The sequence below is a fragment of the Myxocyprinus asiaticus genome, chromosome 31 (assembly GCF_019703515.2).
Source record: "Myxocyprinus asiaticus isolate MX2 ecotype Aquarium Trade chromosome 31, UBuf_Myxa_2, whole genome shotgun sequence".
NCBI classification, from domain to species: domain Eukaryota; kingdom Metazoa; phylum Chordata; class Actinopteri; order Cypriniformes; family Catostomidae; genus Myxocyprinus; species Myxocyprinus asiaticus.
Genome location: NC_059374.1, coordinates 4,980,719 through 5,002,379, shown reverse-complemented (window position 1 = coordinate 5,002,379; position 21,661 = coordinate 4,980,719). Strand labels below are relative to the sequence as shown.

The 21,661-nt window shown below is 37.0% G+C and overlaps 2 protein-coding genes across 2 annotated transcripts in view; both read right to left on the bottom strand.

The window, feature by feature from the left end:
- The window catches only part of LOC127422274 (G-protein coupled receptor 83-like), a 31,146-nt gene extending 25,865 nt beyond the window's left edge, over positions 1–5,281 (bottom strand). Inside the window, exons 1-2 of the mRNA XM_051665677.1 lie at positions 4,881–5,281; positions 4,572–4,697 (exon numbers count right to left, since the gene is read on the bottom strand). Coding sequence (XP_051521637.1) covers positions 4,572–4,697; positions 4,881–5,267 — 513 coding nt within the window. The 5' untranslated portion in view covers positions 5,268–5,281. The remainder of the gene's footprint in view (positions 1–4,571; positions 4,698–4,880) is intronic.
- A 14,249-nt stretch (positions 5,282–19,530) lies between these two features.
- The window catches only part of mre11a (MRE11 homolog A, double strand break repair nuclease), a 93,048-nt gene continuing 90,917 nt past the window's right edge, over positions 19,531–21,661 (bottom strand). The window contains exons 19-20 of the mRNA XM_051665653.1: positions 19,979–20,045; positions 19,531–19,831 (exon numbers count right to left, since the gene is read on the bottom strand). Of these exons, the coding sequence (XP_051521613.1) occupies positions 19,787–19,831; positions 19,979–20,045 (112 nt within the window). The 3' untranslated portion in view covers positions 19,531–19,786. The remainder of the gene's footprint in view (positions 19,832–19,978; positions 20,046–21,661) is intronic.

The following is a 21,661-nucleotide window of genomic DNA, read 5'->3' as shown; positions in this document are numbered from 1 at the left end:
AAGTCAAAAGTCAAAAGTCAAAAAATAAAAAATAAATAAATAGCTAATTCTATCATGCACTGGCACATGGCAGAAATGTGTGCATTCAGCACCATGCACATGGTCAGTGAATATATGTCTTGATTAAAATGAACATCACATCACTAGCTCTGGTGAAACTTTAAAATGTTTAGTTGTAGTATATTCAGTAGGGTTCACGTATGGATTTCCAGCTTGTTTTAGAACAATCTGTTCTACCTTGTAGAATCTATTGAGCTCTATATGTTGCCACATTAGAAAGTCTAATCCCTAACCCTCTGACAAAAGCCAGATTTTGAGGGGTAGCATGTACTTTAGAGGGTGCTTGATAATGTTGAAGTTGTTTTGGGGTGATCTGTGCAAGCACAGAAAAGGTATTGAAATTTTTAGTTGAAAGCTGCCATACAAATAGTTGGTGCAAGAGGGTGCTTAACGCTTACTAACACTTACCAACGTTTGACCAGTCAGTTCAAATAAAAGTGGTAAGTTATTTATATTTTTAATGGAAAATAAACATGACCAAAATGTAACCAATGCCAAGGTTGGAAAGCTGCAAGCTTTAATATGTCTTGTGGAGTACAGATTAGGTTTTCCAACTTGTTTAAGAGTAATCTTGTCAACAATAAAATAGCTGTACTCATTAAATATGACAAAAAAACTCTTAAACATGCCTTATTAAAAAGGCAATAAACTCAGCAGGCTGTACAACTGAGAGGTTATGTTTGGACTTGAATCAAATATATTTTAATTACAAAAATCAAAGCTGTAGAAGGCCAACTACTATGTCCTGAATGTTTTCTAGTGTATATCACATGCATTTGGACAATCATTCAGATGTGGTTTTCATTTGCTCAATAATGACTGACAAGGACAAACATACACAGTGCAAATGTTAAATGTACATCAAGAGATTTGTTTTTACATTTATTTATTCTATTTATTTTTTGTTTAAAGATGTTCTACATCTTGTTTTGGAACCTTAACAAGTCAAGCAGAGATGTTCAGCTCAGAACAGAAGCCGGTGTTGTGTCGAAGTCTTTTCCCCCTATGTTTCCCTGGTTAGTGTTCCCCGTAGCACCGTTAAACATTAAACACAGGGGGAACAGACTTCGACAAAAGGGAAACATAAGGGGAACAGACTTCGACAAAGGGGAAATATAAGGGGAACAGACTTCAAAAAAGGGGAAACAGGGGAAACAGACTTCGACAAAGGGGAAACATAGGGGGAGCAGACTTTGACAAAGGGGAAACAGACTTCAACAAAAGGGAAACGGGGGAACAGACTTTGACAAAGGGAAACAGAGGGGGAACAGACTTTGACACAATCCTCTATGTTTCCCCAGTTAGTGTTCCCCGTAGTGCCATTAAACACAGGGGGAAACAGACTTCAACAAAGGGGAAACATAGGGGCAGAGGTGTATAGTAACGAAGTACAAATACATCGTTACTGTACTTAAGTACAGTTTTTTTATATTTGTACTGTAGGTTCTACTGGTTGTTTAGATCAGTGTTACTATCAGAAATAATTAATAATTATTTCTTTAGTTATTAATTAATATTTAAATTAAATAATAGAATCTAACTCATTAGAACCTCACACGGCGCATCATTAAATATAGTGCGCCACGTTCAGGCACGGGTTTGGTTATTAGCAATAATTAATAATTATCAAAGATACCGACTCGGTTCCTCGAGGCTCGCTTGATGATGGGAGGCCGTTTCCTCGCTCTGTCGGCAGGCGGAAATCAGCGACATCGACTTGATTGAAGCGGGAAGAGAAATCTTTTTTTCTTTTCAAACGGATAAAGATGTGGATTGCACGGCGGTCTCTTTCGGATCCGTTAGAGTGTTCGGTGGAACACAGAGTAATCTCAACTCGTCCAGCGAGATGGAGATTGTACGGCCACAGTTTCAAGTCGTACGTTACTTCCTTGTGCCACGAGGCTACACCTGAGAGCAGCGATGAGCTGCATCTACACACGGTGAGCAAAGTTGCTGGAAGCAATGCCCGGAAGCATTTCAGAGTTATTTCTACTCCCGATGATGTCGTGGTTGAGGGCCGTTCTGTTGTGTGCCTCATCCAATAGGAGTTGAGAGTTCGATCCTTTAGTGAGCAAGGCTTCATGGGATTTGTAGTCTGTTTTGGACTCCCTTTGTTTGATTTTGGCCCAACGGGACTTTTACTTTCACTTTATTAAATTTTGAAGAGAAAATTTATACTTTTGCTCCGATAAATTTCTCCAGACCCTTTCATTACTTTTGCGACTGAACATCTAAAAATTTTTTTTTTTAAATGACAGCAGTACGTGCAAAAATGCATGCAGATCGGCGATAGTGATGTGTGATTTGTTGAAAGAATCATTTGACTCTAATCTTTTAAATTTGATTCCTTTGAACTGAACAAAAAGATTCAAAAAGCGGTCTGAATGATTCGTCTCCTCTGGGGAAGACAAGAAACTGCTCATGTGAATTAAAAAATGTTTTTAGACTAATTACATTTATAAATTTAGGCTTAAACATTATGAAAGGTGTGAAAAAATGAAGTTATGTGCAATCAGTCTCCCGCCTTTCCAGGAGAATTGTTAATATAAAAGTCAATCACATGCATTTACATTTTATTTTTATATTTTATGAATATGTGAATGGTCTTTGCCGAAGCAAAACTAGTTTTCTGGTGGTTGCTAAAGTGTTATATTTGCTTTGTAGCACATTTATGCTACAGTATGTGGTAACTAGGGTTTTCTGGATGGTTGCTAGGGCACGCTATCCAGTTATCAAGGTGATCTCTGCTGTGTGTTTTGGCGCATTGCTACAGTATGTGGTTGCCAGGTTGTTACTATGCTGTTGTTAAGTTGTTTTTTGTGTTTTTTGCACATTACTTTGCAGTTGACATGGTGTTCTAGGTGGTTGTAAGGTTGTTGCTATGCTGTTGTTAAGTTGTTTTAACTGTGTTTCAGCACATTGCTATGCAGTTGCCAGGGTGTTCTGTGTGGTTGCTTATTGGCCCCATAATCCCATATATACGATCATTCTGATGTGACTTGAATGTACCATAAAAGGGATGGTTCATTTAAAAATGAAAATTCTCTCAATTTTCTCACCTTCATTCGATCCAAGATGTGTATGACTTTAATTTTTTTTTCTGCAGAACACAAACAAAAAAAGACTTTCAGAAGAATATTGCTGTTATGTAGGTCAATTCAATGTAAGCAAATAGTGGCCAGACCTTTATAGTGCCAAAAAGCACATAAATGCAGCATAAGAGTAATTCATATGACTCCAGTGGTTTCATCAATATCTTCTTAATGGAACAAATTGGTTTTTGGGTGACAATAGACCAAAATATAACTCCTTTTTTGACTATAAATTTTGACATCAGCAGTCCTCTTGGCGATCAGGATTTCAAGTTCGATTACACTTCCTATAGCGCCACCTAGGGCTCTGTGCATGCATCAAGCACTAGAAAGTGAAATCAAGCTTGAAATCATGATCATGCCTTGAGATGGCAATGGCAAGATATACAGTGAAAATGTGTTACAGTTTGGTTTAACCACTGTAGTATGGATAACTTTATGCTGCCTTAATGTGCCTTTTGTTGCTTGAAATGTCTGACCACCATTCACTTGTATTGAATTGACCTATAGAGCTGAAATATTCTTTAAAGTATTTGTTTGCATTCTGCAGATGAAAGAAAGTCATACACATCTGGGATGGCATGAGGGCGAGTAAATGATGAGCACCACCAATCAAATAAGTTGCCATGGGTTTAATGAACTGTTCCGTAATTTATGCAATTTACCTGTACTTTTGATACTTAAGTAAATTTAATATCAGTTCATTTAATACTTTTACTTAAGTCGTTTTCTCATGAGCTACTTTAACTTTTACTTGAGTCAATTTCCATGAAGGTATCTTTACTTTTACTCAAGTATGACAAATGGATACTTTATACAACACTGCATAGGGGGTAAAAGACCTCGACACTAACCTAAGGGGAAACATAGGGGGAACAGACTTCGACACAACCCCCTATGTTTCCCTGGTTAGTGTTCCCCATAGCACCATTAAACATTAAACATGGGGGGAAACAGTCTTCGACAAAGCGGAAACATAGGGGGTAACAGACCTCGACACTAACCTAAGGGGAAACACAGGGGGACTTCGACAGCGGCATTTAAAATTACACATGTTCGCCCTATGTTTAATGTTTAACGGCACTAAGGGGAACACTAAACGGGGAAACATAGGGGGAACAGACTTCGACACAACACCGGGGCCGGTTGACGTAAAATACTAACTGTAATTTTTAGACGGTACCTTAGAGATCAACACTTTTGTCCACTTTTAAAAAACGTCGACTTGAAGAGCAAATAGTATTGTAGCTCATTGCCATACTTGCCAGTATTAATAATTTACTGATACCATCCTTTTTGCACCCACCGTTAGAAAGCTATTGAGAATATGTGAATATTACCAACTTTACCGCAGTTAATACCGATACTGTGGCATCCCAAAGTACTTTTTGTAACTGTAGTGCGTGAATTTGTGTTTACCTGCCGTCTGTCCAGTGCGATGGCCGTGAGCGTGAGTGTAGAGACGTGCAGAGAGCAATACTGCACGAAGCGACTGATGTGACACATACCCCTTCCAAAAACCCAAGTGCTGTTCACAAACCTCACCTAAACACAGACACACACACACGTGCGTAAAATTCCAATGAAGTGTCACTGTAAGGGTTCTGCATGAAAACTATACATTAGCTATACAGAACAAACTAACAACATTAATAATAATAATAATATATAAAAAACTATTCATAAAACCGCAATTCTCACATGCAATTAAAACATCTATAAACATACCAGAGTGAAGGGCGTGTTCAAAAGCGTTATGAGTATGTCCGCAATAGCCAGGTTCACTATGAAGAGACTTGTTGCAGAGTGCATGCGCTTGTTTTTAATGACCACATGGCACACGAGGATGTTTCCAAACAATGAGATGATGATGATGACAGAGTAGGCGAAGATAAGCAGTGCTTTCACGGTGGCGTGCTGCGACTCTTCTCCGTGCCGTTTCTTCCACACAAGTGAGCGCCAGTCCGCCAGAGTGTTGTCGTCGAACGTATAGAGACTGGACCGGTTCCCCGCCGCCTCCAGCATCTCCAACAGCAGAGACGCATTGTATCCCACCGCACACTCAACGATTGCTGTCAGATACGTCAGTGTGAACAACACGCCACTACAGGGCATGTCTATCCGCAAGTCAGACTATAACTCTAATAAGTATTGCACATGGAGACGGGCAGTGCAGTTTGAGGAGTGTTCACTGATGCTGATGAGCGTCAGTTTTTAAAAGCCAGCGGTGCCCTGCCTCACACGAACATCATGAGCACTGCCATTGGTTGGACAAAGTGTTTGTGATCCTGACGCGCACAGACAGATACTGGATATGGGGACAGCCACATTGTCATAATCAGTCAACTTTTTGCAGTCAAGGCTGGAGAGGTACTATAAAGGCTAATATTGGATTTGAAAGAGCATGGTATTAAAAAGAATGTAAATAATGCAACTCTAAAACTAGTCTTTAAAAGCTTTCTTAACCATTGTTTAAGGAATATTCCTGGTTCAATTCAAGTCAACTGCATTTGTGGCTTAATTGTGATTAACACAAACATTTATTTTGACTCGTCCCTACTTTTCTTTAAAAAAAAAAAAAATCTGTTTCAAAAGTATAGCCACAAAACGTAAACACTATGCATGTTAACGTGATTTTAGACACTTAACTTTTCGATGTACAGTTATATTTAATTGTACAACTTCGTTGCCATGACGACATAAGTGTAAACCCAATCTACAGTATCATAACTATTTTTATTAGTAAATGGTGCAACTAAAAATTAACATTGTGTAAATGTAAACAACCCAATTTAATGCATTTGGAATTGAAGCCAAATAACTTTGATACTGATACATTAACAAGGTGTTCCTAATAAGCTATAAACCAACTGTATAAAGATGTGTATGGGAACATAAAGTGCTCCGTTCTCATAAGATAGAACATTAAAGGTGAGTTACATCACTCTTACTACTCATCAAGATTATTAGTACTATAAATATTTTTAAAAAAACATTTCATCATACAAATAGACACACTTGCAAATACAGCACAGTACATTCAATTGAAATATAACAACCTAAATGCCAACTGAGGTTATCAGTTTGTATAAGGCATTAGAGGCAGTTCAAGGAACAAAAACGTACCGATTTATTTATTTTTTGCAGAACATAATGGAAAACCAGAACAACCTTTCAACTGTTCCAGAGTGAAAATGTTATTTATATTCAATTCATAGCCAAATAGCCTTTTACCTGGTAGAAAAAGTTGATATGTTTCTGAAGTATTTCTTAAAGTGAACTGAGCATTGGGCCTTTAGTCAGTTTAAACTCTGAATATGCTCTAACTTTAAATAAAGTAGTTAAGAAGTTTAAAGAAGTCCCTGTGAACTGCCGTGACGAACACAGTTCGAGACACTGTGCATTTGTTGTTGCATTTACAACTGAAACAGGAAGTTGGGGCAGGACATAAAGGTCTTGTTCCTTTTTTAAAAACAGCCATTAGGCTGTTTACATCAGTGGTTCTCAACTGGTTTTGCTTCCGGACCCAGATTTTATGATGGACATCAAGTGGTGAGAGGTGGTTCAGTGGGTAGCACTCTCGTCTCACAGCAAGAAGGTCCCTGGTTTGGGTTTTCTTCCGGGTGCTCTGGTTTCCCCCACAGTCCAAAAACATACAGGTTAAGTGAACTGGAGACTGTAAATTGCCCCTAGGCGAAAGTGTGAATGTGTATGTCTCTGTGTGTTAGCCCTGTGATGGACTGGCCACCTGTCCAGGGATAGGCTCCAGCACAACCCTACATAGGACAAGCGGCTATAGAAGATGAATGGATGGATGGATCAAGTGGCAACCCAGCTTAGTAAAAAACATAACCTGTATTTAATGTATCCTGGGTTGGATTTTCTTTTATCTTGCATAGTTTTGTTCATGGTTTTCAAATAAAAGGGCATGTATCATGTGACATTTTTGTTGTTGAGGTCAACAAAAAATCACAGGTTGAAAACATATAATCACAACCATTGATGGCTTGTTATTACCATGGTTAATGTAGGTCAGTGTAGCTAGTCTTAAATAATAATAATAATACTGAAATATAGCTGCAAGCAGCAATGATCGGGGCCAAGCCCTAAAGCCATACACAACACAAAGAGCTCCGGCACAACAGAAGCACAGCATTTAAACCAGTTGAGATGGGGATCAATCCAGGGTTCATCCTGTCTTTTGAACTAGAGCCCAGGGTAGGGTTGCCCCAGCTGTGCGTAAGGTCTCACTTAAGTTGAGATGTAAAGTTCACACTAAAGGCTTAGTAACTACTAGTTCGTTACAAACTAAGTCGTTGCACCACCTGTTCTTAAGGCAAGACTTAACTAGTCGGTCGTAAGCTCTCCTTAAAGTGATGCATAGTCGCATAATATGACGTTTACCTGTATTGATCCAATAAACAGCCTTCAAATTTGTACACAGAAGTGTTAAACGGCCAAGAATTTCAGTTTGATCTTGTTAAAACCTTGTTTGCTTGTAACTGTCATAACTGTCAGCTGTAATAAATGATATCCCCATTGAAATAAGAAACGTAATATAACAAGATTTCATTAATGATATATTTAGCTTATGTAAATAACAATATTCAATAACGTATCAAAAATAAATAAGTGACAATAAATAAATCAATACTAATACAACAGGCTGGAAAAATAGACATTTATTCATTTTAATATCTATTTCGTATGTTGAAACTTGACACTGGGTGGAGTACACAGGAAAGTGCACCGTTAGATTGGTTTCATGCTGAAGGTTTTTACATAATGTTTTCTCCTGTAAATGAGTGTAAATGCCAACATCATCATATATGTCGAAAGCACTGAAGCCTGTCAATCAAAACATGAGCTCATTGATGTCATTAAGTGAGTCTGCTTTTTTATTCCATCCATTACTCCTGGTCAGAGGCTTCCGTAAATATTTAGTTTATATGTAGGGTTACATTCTACCTATATTTAATGGTGCAACACTCAAATATTTAGTAGTGCGTACATTGGGACCTAGTGCCCATTTATGCCACAACTAGGCTAAGTTGTAACGTACGTATAGCTGGTGCAACCGGCCCCAGAGCTCTAACCACTGCACCACACAATCGACAAGTCTCACTGATGTCAAAGAGACATACTAGATTGAGAGTACACAGCAAAATTCCCAGTGTTAAATATATACACCTTAGTGATCATTTCAGTCTCACTCGATGGTGTTAAAAACTAACACTGAACACTGTGAAACTACAGTTTGAAGTGTTCAATGTTGATTTGGCCAAACAATTAATTAAATAAAGTAGGTACACTCTCTGAGTGATGGTTGATCATTAGTGATGACACCTGGTGTTAACAAGCAGAGTCTACTGAAGGAAAGAAAGAGGGACAACAAGAAAACAAGAGAACCAACCAGCAGACACCACAACAATTGAATCTTACTGTCACACAGCCTTAGATGTACATCAGCTGCAAATACAATATGTTATTAGACAACGTTCCAATATGTTGTGAGGATGTTTGTCTTTCATGTGTGCAAAAGTTATTAACTGAGAATTAATAGAGGCTTGTCTGTATTTAGTTTTGGTGATGTCATTATGTTGTTTCATTCATAGACGTCACCATTATGGGTATTATAGTTTTCTTTGGTTATACACTTGAACCTTACTTTAAATTAATATGATCATCTTCTGGGAAATGCATTGTTCAGTTGAACAAGCACAACACGGTGAGATGGAAAGGGTCCACTGAGGCGATTTCTGGTATATCTTATCATAGTATAATTTAGTGTCAGGGGTGTAGCACCAAATGTTGGACCCCAGGCACAGAACTGTTTTAAGACCCCCTATATAATTTGGGTTTGTGGTGAGGGTTATATATAAATGGTTTTAGATGGAAATTTAATCATGCTATATTATTTATAATTCACATTTTTTTATTTTCAAACACAAACATTATTTGAATCAAGCAATAAATTAGTAAAAAAGAAGAAAAAAAGGAAATACATTTATTCATTCATTTATAATTTAAAAAGTTCTTGCATTTGCAAAGTCACCATAAGATCTCTGTAATGAGAGGGGTGCCACATTTTTCAGTCTACCCTGAGGCTTTTCTGCTCTCATGAAGTTTTAGCAAATCATAACTCTTTTTTGTAGTTTTTGCTTGAGGACTTGCTATTGGCTGTTGTGTTTGCTTAATTAATTAGGTAGGTCTGTGGAGGTTTTGGGGACAGTTTGGGGGTGGTATTAATTAACTTTTAAAAGTAATTGCAGGTTATGGTTATGTTTCAGGTTCCATTTAATCTTAATAATGTCGTTTTATGTTATGACAAAGGTTTATTTTTAGTTACCATGGGTGAGATTTGTGTTCCCATGAGATAGTTGTGATCCTGGTTAAATTTATTTATAGGTTCATAAATGTAAGTAATGTTAAGAGATTTATATTGACACACAGGGTTTATCTGAGTAAAGCTGTTGTTAGCTTGAACTGTACACGAGTGAGAATTTGGTAGAATAATCTACTCTGTGAATAGTTACAGTAGTCACACGTGAATAATAGGATGGTTTGCAACAGTGAAAGTAGGCCATGCAGCACATAGTCACAGAGGGGAAACATTCTTCTTTGCTTGTACATAGACCCCCTCGGAGGGATGAGTCTGTGTAAATAACAATGCAAAAGTTTTTTCTTACAATAAGTTGTTGCATCCTTCAGTGGCAGTATCTGCTCAACTTGTCAAATAACTATTGAGGTAACTCCTCTTCCATGTGAACTGCATATATTGCCATGATCCATGTATCATTGATTTGTACATTTAACTTACATCCAATGCAATCAAAGCATCACAATTCTTTTAAGCACTTTTCACATTGTGAATAACCTGCTTTCCGCTAATGCTCTCATCCTTGTGTAACTGAACATGTTGTTGAAATATTATTATACCAACTAGAAAATACTTTATTCATTCAAGAAGGTTCAAGTGCCTAACCAAAGAGAACACCAATCACAGTAATAAAAAAAGTAATAACAAAATCAGCAACACTAAATGGAGCTAAATTTCTATTAACTGCCAATCTTTTGCACACACACACACACACACACACACACACACACACACACACATATATATATATATATAGATAGATAGATAGATAGATAGATATAGATATATATATAAATGTATAATAAAAGATCATGGCAATGTTGTATATTGAATATCTCCCGTGAGATATTGAGACATATAATTTGCTTATTTTATTTGCAGTTGATGTACATCTAAGACTGTGTGACTGTAAGAAAGATTCAATTGTTGCAGTGTTTGCTGGTTTGATCTTTTTTTTTCTTGCTCTTGTTGTATCTCCCTCTTTCCTTCAGTAGAATCTATTAGCACCAGGTGTCATCACTGATGATCAGTCATCTCCCAGAGAGTGTAAATTCTTTATTTGATTGATCTGTTTGGCCAATTCTGTGTATTGTTACAGGTTATTACGCAATAAAGTACAGTCTGCATTGTAGTAAGCACAATATGAAAACTCAAAGATCAACAGAAGTACACATTTTAAAACTGCTCTTTCTTGGAATTGAAATCATAACCTTTTGACTTGTGTTCCAATGAATTAACCACTGGCCCATTTAGTTGACACAACTAAAAAATGCCTAAGATACATTCCAAGCTGAGAGCAGCAGGTTTTAAAAATAAATATATAATAAATAAATTTAGAAATGTATCTCTGCCAATTTCACAAGACTTAGAATAAGGAAGCAATGATACATTAAAAGTTTTGTTTAAATTGACTAAGAATTTTGACCATTATGTGGCGCTGTCTCCAAACTGCTTAGGTACCACCAGAACATGATGTCGAAGACCCCTTCCAATTTTCATTCAAATCCGACAAAGCGTTTAAAATATACATGACTTTCTTATAAAATTCGAAATGGTGGAGAGGTTATATGGCTGATGTTGGGAAAATCTATATAGTTGAAATCATCATAACCTAAGGATTCCAAAGACACCGCACTCATAATTTTAGGACAAACGGTTCAAAAGTTACGAACAAAAATAGCCAATTTTGACATTTCTTGACCATTAGGTGTTTGCATGTTACCTCTGATCATGGTCCTGATTAAATTTGTTTCGATAGGACAAAGCATTGCTGAGATACAGCCTCAATTCAATTTTCATGTCGACCTCGTTTATGTCGTGTTGGAATAATTTCTGAACGGTCACGCAAATTAGAATGGTTTCTGGTCAGTTCTGTGCAGCTCGGTCTGGAGATTATTTTGAGCCATTGTTTGGACAAATTGGACAAAGTTTGAAGGACGTGAACATTTTAAATGGAAAATGTTATAATGCAAGATGGTGGCCACTGTAATGCGTGGAGTTTTAATGTAAGGGGTCCATTTGAATCATCAGGAGGAGAGTACTCAAGACTAAAAAGAATGGTGTCTCTAGGACAAACTGTTCAAAAGATACACAAAAGAAAAGTGCATTTTTGGTGGTGGTGCTGTAGAGTATGACCTAGAGATCCCAAATTTGGTATAAGGGCTATTCATGCCCACCCCTATAAGTGTGCCAATTGTTTTTTTTCCTCTCCCCTTTTCTCCCCAATTTGTAATGCCCAATTCCCAATGTGCTCTAGGTCCTCATGGTGGCATAGTGACTTGCCTCAATCTGGGTGGTGGAGGATAAATCTCAGTTGCCTCTGTGTCTGAGATCGTCAATCTGTGCATTTTATCACATGGTTTGTTGAGCACATTACCATGGAGATGTAGTGCACGTGAAGGCTTCATCCCATTCTCCGCAGCATCCACGCTCAACTCACCATGCGCCCCACTGAGAGAGAACCACCCATTATAGCGACCACAAGGAGGTTACCCCATGTGACTCTACCCTCCTTAGCAACCAAGCCAATTTGGTTGCTTAGGAGACCTGGCTGGAGTCACTCAACACACCTTGGATTCAAACTCATAACTCCAGGTGTGGTAGTCAGTGTCTTTACTCACTGAGCTACCCAGGCCCCCCTCAGTGTGCCAAAATTTTATCATTTTCCTATGTACAGTACATAGGGCTGCCATAGACCCCAGCCAGAATAATAATATAGCTGCAAACAGCAACTACAGGTTCAGGCATTAGCATGGTAACAACTGCACAACCCAAAGACCACATATGACACATAGAGCAAGCATACACAACCTTTCAAGTCACCTCGGGATGGATTTGAACCTATGCCTTTCTGTTCCAAATGTCAATGGTCTATCCAATGCATATTCATATAACTTTTCAGCAGAGATCAAAACCAGAATTTGATTGTGGAAAACACCAGCAACCCAGTAAGCACAATACAAAATCACCAGAACTAAAGAAATTTCTACTGCATGACTTGCAGAGGCAGGGATCAAACCCACAAACTTTGGAACTACAGTCAAGTATTTAACACACTGAGCCACTTGGTTGATATGGTAGCATGACAGGACATAATGTTAATGATTCATACCAAATTTCTTTTAAATCTTACAACGCTTTTAAAAGATATGTCACTTTTTAATCCAATTCATTTTGGCTGAGGGACAGTATGGTTGATATGAGAAAATGTTTTATCGTTGAAATTCTCATGACCCACAGAATTCATGAACCAACCTCATGATTTTAGGACATACAGTTCAAAAGTTATGGGCAAAAATAGCACTTTATAGGGTCTTTTGACCCATAGGTGGCACTGTATCCAAACTTTTCATGTACCCTCAGATCATGGTCCTGATGAAGCATACCAAGTTTGTTTTGATACGACAAACTGTTGCCAAGATATAGTCTTACATACATTGTTACTTCGACCTCGTTAACTTTGTGTTAACTTTTCAACTGAGGTGAAAATCAAAATTCTAAATCATTTAATCTGTGCGACTTGGTCTGGAGATTACTTTGAGCCATTGTTTGGGCAAATCAGATGAAATTTCAAGGAATAGTGAAAAAATTATAAATGACAGAATTCAAGTTGGCGGCAACTGTAATGGGCGGAGTTTTAATGTTGGAATCATGAGGAGGAGTGTAATCAGATGCAGAATTTTATTTCTAGGACAAATGGTTCACAAGATAAGCACTAAAATGTTTTACATGGTGGTGGTGCTATAGAGTATGTCCTCAAATTTCCCATTCAAACATACCATTCAACACACAATCCACTGCACCACAATATTTACAGTTACCAAAGGGACATGCCAATCATAGAGTAATCAAAGCCAATCATCATAGTCACCATAATCAACTTTGTATTCATGTAACAATACAACAAAATGAAAATCAAAATTTGATTGGAGAAAATCCCAGTAATCATTTAGTAAGCACAAAGCAAAGATCTCCATAAAAACAAAACTTCTAAATACATGTTTTGTTGATGCAGGGATTAGATCCCACAACACTTGAACCTATAAACCAAAGCTTTAACACGTTTAGCATGTCAGGCTGATATGGGGATGGCAAAGAGACATCGCAATACTTAACAATAAAGAAAACCAGTAAAAATAAACATGCAAAACATAATAAATAATAAAAATAATAAGAAAATAAGCAGAGTTCAGGTGTTGCCAGTTACCAATCTTCACCCCCCATCCAGCTGGCAGCCTCACACAAGGGGAAAACAAAACTGAAGAGCAGAGTCATGTAACAATATGTATATATTATACACTGACGGCCAAAAGTTTGGAATAATGTACAGATTTTGCTCTTATGGAAAGAAAATTGGTACTTTCATTCACCAAAGTGGCATTAAAAAAACAAACAAAAAAAAAAAAAAACCACTTCAACTAACACTACTGCAAAGAGTTCTCATAAAAAAATCTCCACGTGCAGCAATGACAGTTTGTCCAGATACTCAGGTGATATTTCACCCCACACTTCCTGTAGCACTTACCATAGATGTGTCTGTCTTGTCGGGCACTTCTCACGCACCTTACAGTCTAGCTGATCCCACAAAAGCTCAATGGAGTTAAGATACATAACACTCTTTTCCAATTATCTGTTGTCCAATGTCTGTGTTTCTTTGCCCACTCTAACCTTTTCTTTTTGTTTTTCTGTTTCAAAAGTGGCTTTTTCTTTGTAATTCTTCCCATAAGGCCTGCACCCCTGAGTCTTCTCTTTACTGTTGTACATGAAACTGGTGTTGAGCGGGTAGAATTCAATGAAGCTGTCAGCTGAGGACATGTGAGGTGTCTATTTCTCAAACTAGAGACTCTGATGTACTTACCCTCTTGTTTAGTTGTACATCAGCTGTATATTAAAAATATATAAAAAATTGGGTTCTGACTGGCGTGATGATTGGTAGACAAATTATTTTAAGGGGAAGTCAGACGGAGCACCACCATTTCCAGAGTGGTGTGCGGAGATGGGGAGGATTGGCGGCTTATGAGAAGATGATAGATGGAAGGCTGGGGCTGGAGGACTTATTTTTCAGGAAGTGGGGTTGGTATTTGGCAGTTTTGGAGGACTCTAGGGAAAGGGATGAGGAGGGAGATGTTTAGTTTAATTATGCATGTTTATTATATATTTTATTTTTTATTTATTTTTATTTATTTATTTTTTATTTGATTGTTTGTGTGTATTATTTTATGTGACCACAGGGGTGTTCTTTGGGGTAGGGTGGGGTTGGTGTTTGGGGAGGGATGTTAATGAGGGTTAAAAGTTAAATGTTGTTTCGGTGTGTATATGTTGTGTTTTTCTCTGTTGTGTTTTTTCTTTGAATCAATAAAACATGTTAATTACAAAACAAACCAAATAGCTTTCAACTGTGTTTGATGTAATTGGCAAGTGATTTTCTAGTACCAAATTAGCAATTTGTCATGATTACTCAAGGATAAGGTGTTGGAGTGATGGCTGCTGGAAATGGGACCTGTCTAGGTTTGATCAAAAATGACTTTTTCCAACTAGTGATGGTGCTGTGTTTTTACATCAGTAATGTCCTGACTATACTTTGCGATCAGTTGAATGCCACTTTGGTGAATTAAAGTACCAATTTCCTTCCGAAACAGCTAAATCTGTACATTATTCCAAACTTTTGGCCGCCACTGTATATAAATTTATTAGGCATCCTCTAAGTAAATTGACAAAAGCAATGTCTTCTTATAAACATCCACAATATATTTTAAGTGGTTATAAGACATTACAAAGTCAAGCTTGTAAAACAGAAGTTGTATAAAATCAGTATTTCACAATCAAGAAAGAAAAAATATGCATGTTGATCACAGATGTAGCTTTTTTGTTACTTCCTATACAAAACACACCCAAGAATAAAAAAAAAAAACTGATTATACTGGACTCTATTCAGTGAACTCTAATGTTTGTGCTTTTCATTTGGAGACTTAAAAACTATGGAACTGCTGTTTTCCTGATGAGCACAAATGCATTTTAATTAGGGATGTTCCGATACCATTTTTTGTTTTTTGAGAACAAGTACGAATACCGATACTTTTTTTTTTTTTGGTACTTACCGATACCGAGTGCGATACCTGTTTTTTTGTTTTATTTTTCTGAACTCCATATCAACAGTTTATTTCAATTTTATCATCAAAATGGTGTTTAAATAAATACATTCATTAAAAGTTTTATCAAATTAAATTATAACAATTAATTTTCAACGTGATATTGTATTATTTGTATCAAATTAAGTGCTATACATATTTATTATTATTAGTAGTAGTAGTATTACAGTGAATATTGCGTAACTATACAGCAGTGATCTATTTCTGTATACTTTTTTTCCCTTTAAATCGAGCTTTTATTTTGAAGTGTTTCTGTGTTGTTGTGACAAAGGAGCTCTGATGTTATGACGGCAGCTTCCCAATCTGGAAAAGTCAGTCTCTACGTGACACAAAGTGATTATTAAACCACAAAAGGCTACTATTTAAATAAATAAGCATTTTTACGAGTACGAGTACTAGTACATGAGTGCGGTATCGGACCAGATTCTGATACCAGTATCGGGACATCCCTAATTTTAATACATTAGATTAAAAAAATAAAAAAGTATGACACTGTACAGTCCAATTAAGAAATTAACCCAGACATATATCACTTTCTTCAAGTGACTAAATATTTTGAAGACAATTCATCAAGGAAAGCTTGTTAAGTATATTTTAATTAGGCCTGTGTTCAAGGTCGTATATTTGGCTTAAAACATTACCCATGTTTCTACTTGTGGTGTTATTGAAATCAGTCTTGTACCTATAAGAATTAGGCTCTATTTTCTGAGGTAGCAGGTGATCCCAATCTTAGCCATTATATAGTGGGGGGTAGAAGGTTAAGGTGCTTTTGACTTTTTTTTTTTTTTTTTTTTTTTTTCCCTTTTCTTTCCTTCCTCTTCCATGGAATAGCTGGTCATTCTGGTTGTTCTTTATGATTTGTTCTCTCCTGTTGCTCTGAACTACTCAGTGTTTTGTGTGCTTTGCTGCACTCATTAAGCTGACCTAGTTCGTTTTGGCCTCCTGGTCCCATCTAATCCAGGCTATCTGTCCAAAACCTGTGCCCTTCTTTTCAGCCTGTGGGTAGTTTGACATGCACCTGGTTGCCTGCTGTAGTCACCGGAACGGTACGCAACGCCTCAAGCTGCTGTTTTGTCTTTAATTATTTGTGTTACAGATTTAACACAACCCTCAATTACTCCGTTTGTTACTTGGATCATTTGCTTGATTTCATTTCCTCCGTTGTTTTACGGTTTTTTTTTAATGATTTGTTTTTATTAAAAGTTGTTTTTTGCTTTGATTTCCTGCTTTAATTGGGCCTGGTAATTCTGTCTGTTTCTTGTGGTGATCTGGTGCCAACTGGTATCCTTTCTGCAAGTAGTTTTAGTTGCTATTTGAATTTAGTTACCTTTTTTTTCCCCTTTTGTTTTAGAAGCAGGAGCTGGACACCCCATTTGGGGAAGCGTGTCCTAGTGGTGGGTTTCCCTTATTGCGTGCCATTTCTACTTCGCTGTGTTTAGGTTGACTTGCCCTTTTGCTTGCTGTGCACAAGTGGGTATTGGTTCGGGAACACGCCCCCAGATAATATACCTCCCCATGGTAAGTCTCGGCGCCAGTTTCTGTTTTGATGTTTTCTATTCAAACCATTTAACTTTGGTTAAGTCACAGTGCAATTGTAACTAATACCCTCTGATTTCTCCATGTACTGCTGAACGAGTTGGTAATAAATATTGAGTGTTTAATCTGATTTGGTTTCTCTCCAACAGTTGCCTGGTCAATCCCCCACACTGCTTTTGAACTTTAATAGAGTGAAAGTTTATTCTTTATTGAAAACACATCTTTGCCTTAATTTTATTGAGTACCACAAACCTATGTGTCTTGCTAAAAAGGGTTAATTGATATCATTCCCTGGGTGTAAATCCCAGGGTGGTGTAGTCAGCTAATTTCTAGAGATTAACACTAGCGTTGTAAAAGCATCCCGCCACATACTGATCATGGTATAAACTGAGGAGGTTGTACTCGCTTGTTTTGATTATTGGTGGGGTTACCCATACCACCAGAATCTACGCCCCTGCCTACGTTCCACTTAAATTACACCCTATTGGGCAAAATTACTTGGGAAATGTACTGTATTTTAACACGACTTTGTAAATTTACATTGGGAATGTGTTCCTTTTTGTTTTCTTTGCATAACTCCCATTGGCTTGACATTTGTAATGTTATGGCTTTTTATAAGAAAACAATGCTTTTGTAATTTTACTTGAAGCAGGACAAGACCACTTATGGTATATGATAAAACCATAAAGCTTTGACCATTTACACTATACTGCTTTTGCATGACAGCACTTATATAGTACAATAAAAATATATTTAATTACAACTTGTGGATAAAACTAGATGTTGACTGTGTTAATGCTAAGTTCAATATTATAACTAGTTTCAATTATTTATGAACATTTATAATGCAGGGTGTATGAGACATTATGAATGCATTACAATGGATTATAAATATGGGCTTTATTGAAAGCGTTACCATGTTACTTCATACCTTCTAGCAAGGTGATCAGTTTTTAAACTCTTTACACATTCAATAACAGATTCACATTGAGATGATAGTAGCTAATGCAGGTGTGTAAACTGCACATTGATGCTGCTAATCTACTGTTCCACCACACCCTAAAGGTGTTATCAAATCTTGTTCACTTTCACACATCATATTTGTCAGTGGCAATACATGCGCAATTTCTCCACTGCATGTGCTGTCAGGTGCAATCACGATCGCACGTAGAGTCGTCATGTTTCTGAATGTTCCAGTACCATCAGCCCCATTATGCCAAGTTACTGACAAGCGGCATCTCCCATCAGACATTACTGCATCGACTCAAGTGTGTTCACCTTCTCATGTGACACAACAGACTGTCAGCTGTGAGGGACCCGGTTTATAAGTAAAATGTTGAAATGTAATGTGCTACACTACTTTTTCACTAAAAAGTCATTTGTAATTAGATTACACCCAACACTGATGATGAGTCTGATGCAGCTTTGTGTACGCACCCGGAACTACAGACATTATTTTGAATTGGTTGAGCGGAAAATGTTTAAATGGTTTTAGAAAGTAACTTTAAAAGTAATTTAATTAGTGATGCTATTACTCTATGTAATCAGTGAAGTTATTTTGGGGTAAATTTCCTAACACTGTCTAGACCCAACTATAAATACATGGTCAATTCAATCACATTTCTTCTCCATTCTGATGTTTGGTTTGAACATCTGAACCTCTTGACAATGCATACTTTGATGCCATGTGTATGAATGGTGCTTTTATAAATGTTTAAGGTTTCTAGTTGGTTGTTCCAGATATTTCATAAAATAAAAAATCAAATCTCATTTTTTTTTTATTTTTAATTAAGGTGCATGAAGATGTGTTGTGCTATGATTAACGTCAATGCAAAATGCCATTTGTTCTCCCATGTCTTGCAAGCAACTGAACGTGATGTGGCAGTTTAACCTCGTGTGACTCCGCATGTCAATATACCATTTACTATGCATATGAATCATCTTTAAGTAATACAGCGGGTCATTGTCTGGGGGGTTTCCAAGATGCAAGAAACAGTCAAACAAGACAAATGAAAGAACATTGACTGATGCATGATGGGTGCTAGCATTGTAAAAGAAAACTGTTCAACTACAGCGACAAAACAAGACTCAGACCAGCAAACACCTTTCACAACTCGGCACAGCTCAAAAATTCAACGAAAAGGCAACATCAAATTTTCTCTTTTACGCTTGCTTTTTATAAGGAAAATAATACAAGCAAACATGTAAGTACATTTGAAATGATCAGTTCTTTCAATGCATGTGTGGTCGTAGGCAATGTTGAAATTTGTGAAATGTGCTCTGTAGCAACAACTGATTTTCTTACAAATGTAGATGAAGGAGAACGGTTGATGCTTTTTAATGGCCTGGAACAAATTTAAACATACTTTATACACTGATAAACTCACATGGATGCATGTCCTTAAATTCCTGGAAAAATGATGCACCAGTATAAAAGACAGTGATTTAAACAAGGTTTTTTTAAAACAACTGTAAGTTAACCTTGAACATAAAACAGGTTTAGTCAAAACTCTTCACAGACTGTGGAAGGACTGAGAAAAAGTAGTATATTAATGAGAAGACATATGTCATCATCTGTGCTGCTGTCTTGAGCCCTTAAATGGATCAAACTCTTCCTGAGAGGAGAAGAGGGAAAAAAACAAAGATCAATTCATCAACAAATTAAGTAAATAATTCCATGTGGGAAGCTGGAGCGAGGATTTGTTGATAAAGACCATATTTGAAATCAAAACTGTAGAATTGTGAATGCATGATAACCCTACCTCATTGTCATCAAAGCACACTCCTTGGCTCTGGGAGCCCATCCTACTGGAGCTTTTTGAAGATGTCCTATTTGTTAAACAGAGAGGAAGACATGGGCTTCATGTTTGAAATGGAATACTAGCGTACTGCTTACATAATAAGAAAAACTATACAATAATAAATGAGTCAAATAACAGTATGCTACATCACTGTCACAAAACCGCACTACATTTAATTCATCCAATATTAAAAAATAAAAAAATGTAATAATAATAATAAAAAAATTCAATAATGATTCAAGAGATACAAAAAAAAAATAATGGTTTCTATCGGAAATGCCAAGGTTCATGGAAGGTTAAACAGAGAGCCAAATAGGGCTGGGTATTGATACAGATTTCCCAATTCGATTTGATTCCAATTCGCAAGCTCTTGATTCAATTCTGATTCATATGGGTATATTCATTTTGCGCATATACGTATGAAAGAAATTCTCTCACAGCTAATGTTAATTATACGGTGGGGGGGAGGAACCTTTGTTTTGGATTATGAAAATATACATTTTTAAATATTTTATTTTATCATTAGCTTTTCATAGTCACATTTTAGATTTTTTTAAATGTACAAATTCATGTATTTTTATCAAATATGATGTGTGTGATGTATATATATATATATATATATATACACATATACACACACACACACACACACACACACACACACACACACACTGATCAGCCACAACATTAAAACCACCTGCCTAATATTGTGTAGTTCCCCCTCGTGCCACCAAAACAGCGCCAACACATTCTGAGATTATATTCTTCTCACCACAATTGTACAGAGCGGTTATCTGAGTTACCGCAGACTTTGTCAGTTCAAACCAGTCTGGCCATTCTCTGTTGACCTCTCTCATCAACATGGCATTTACATCCACAGAACTCCCCCTCACTGGATGTTTTTTGTTTTTGGCACCATTCGGAGTAAATTCTAGAAAATCCCAGGAGATCAGCAGTTACAGAAATACTCAAACCAGCCCGTCTAGCACCAACAATCATGCCATGGTCGAGATCACATTTTTCCCCATTCTGATGGTTGATGTGAACATTAACTGAAGCTCCTGACCCGTATCTGCATGATTTTATGCACTGCACTGCTGCCACACGATTGGCTGATTAGATAATCGCATGGATGATTGTTGGTGCCAGATGGGCTGGTTTGAGTATTTCTGTAACTGCTGATGTCCTGGGATTTTCTAGAATTTACTCCGAATGGTGCCAAAAACAAAAAACATCCAGTGAGTGGCAGTTCTGTGGACGGAAATGCTGTTGATGAGAGAGGTCAACAGAGAATGGCCAGACTGGTTTGAACTGACACAGTCTATGGTAACTCAGATAACCACTCTGTACAATTGTGGTGAGAAGAATATCATCTCTGAATGCTACTCTGAGATGTGGGTTGGCGCTGTTTTAGTGGCACGAGGGGGACCTACACAATATTAGGCAGGTGGTTTTAATGTTGTGGCTGATCAGTGTATATTAGTTACCTGTTTATTGTCTGCATGCATAATTTGTACTATTTACAAGTATTTCTACATTTGTAGAAAAAGATTTGTAATACGAGTGCTAAAACAGTACTGTCTCTTTAAAGATATATTCCAAGTTCATAAGTTAAATTCAATCAACAGCATTTGTGGCATAATG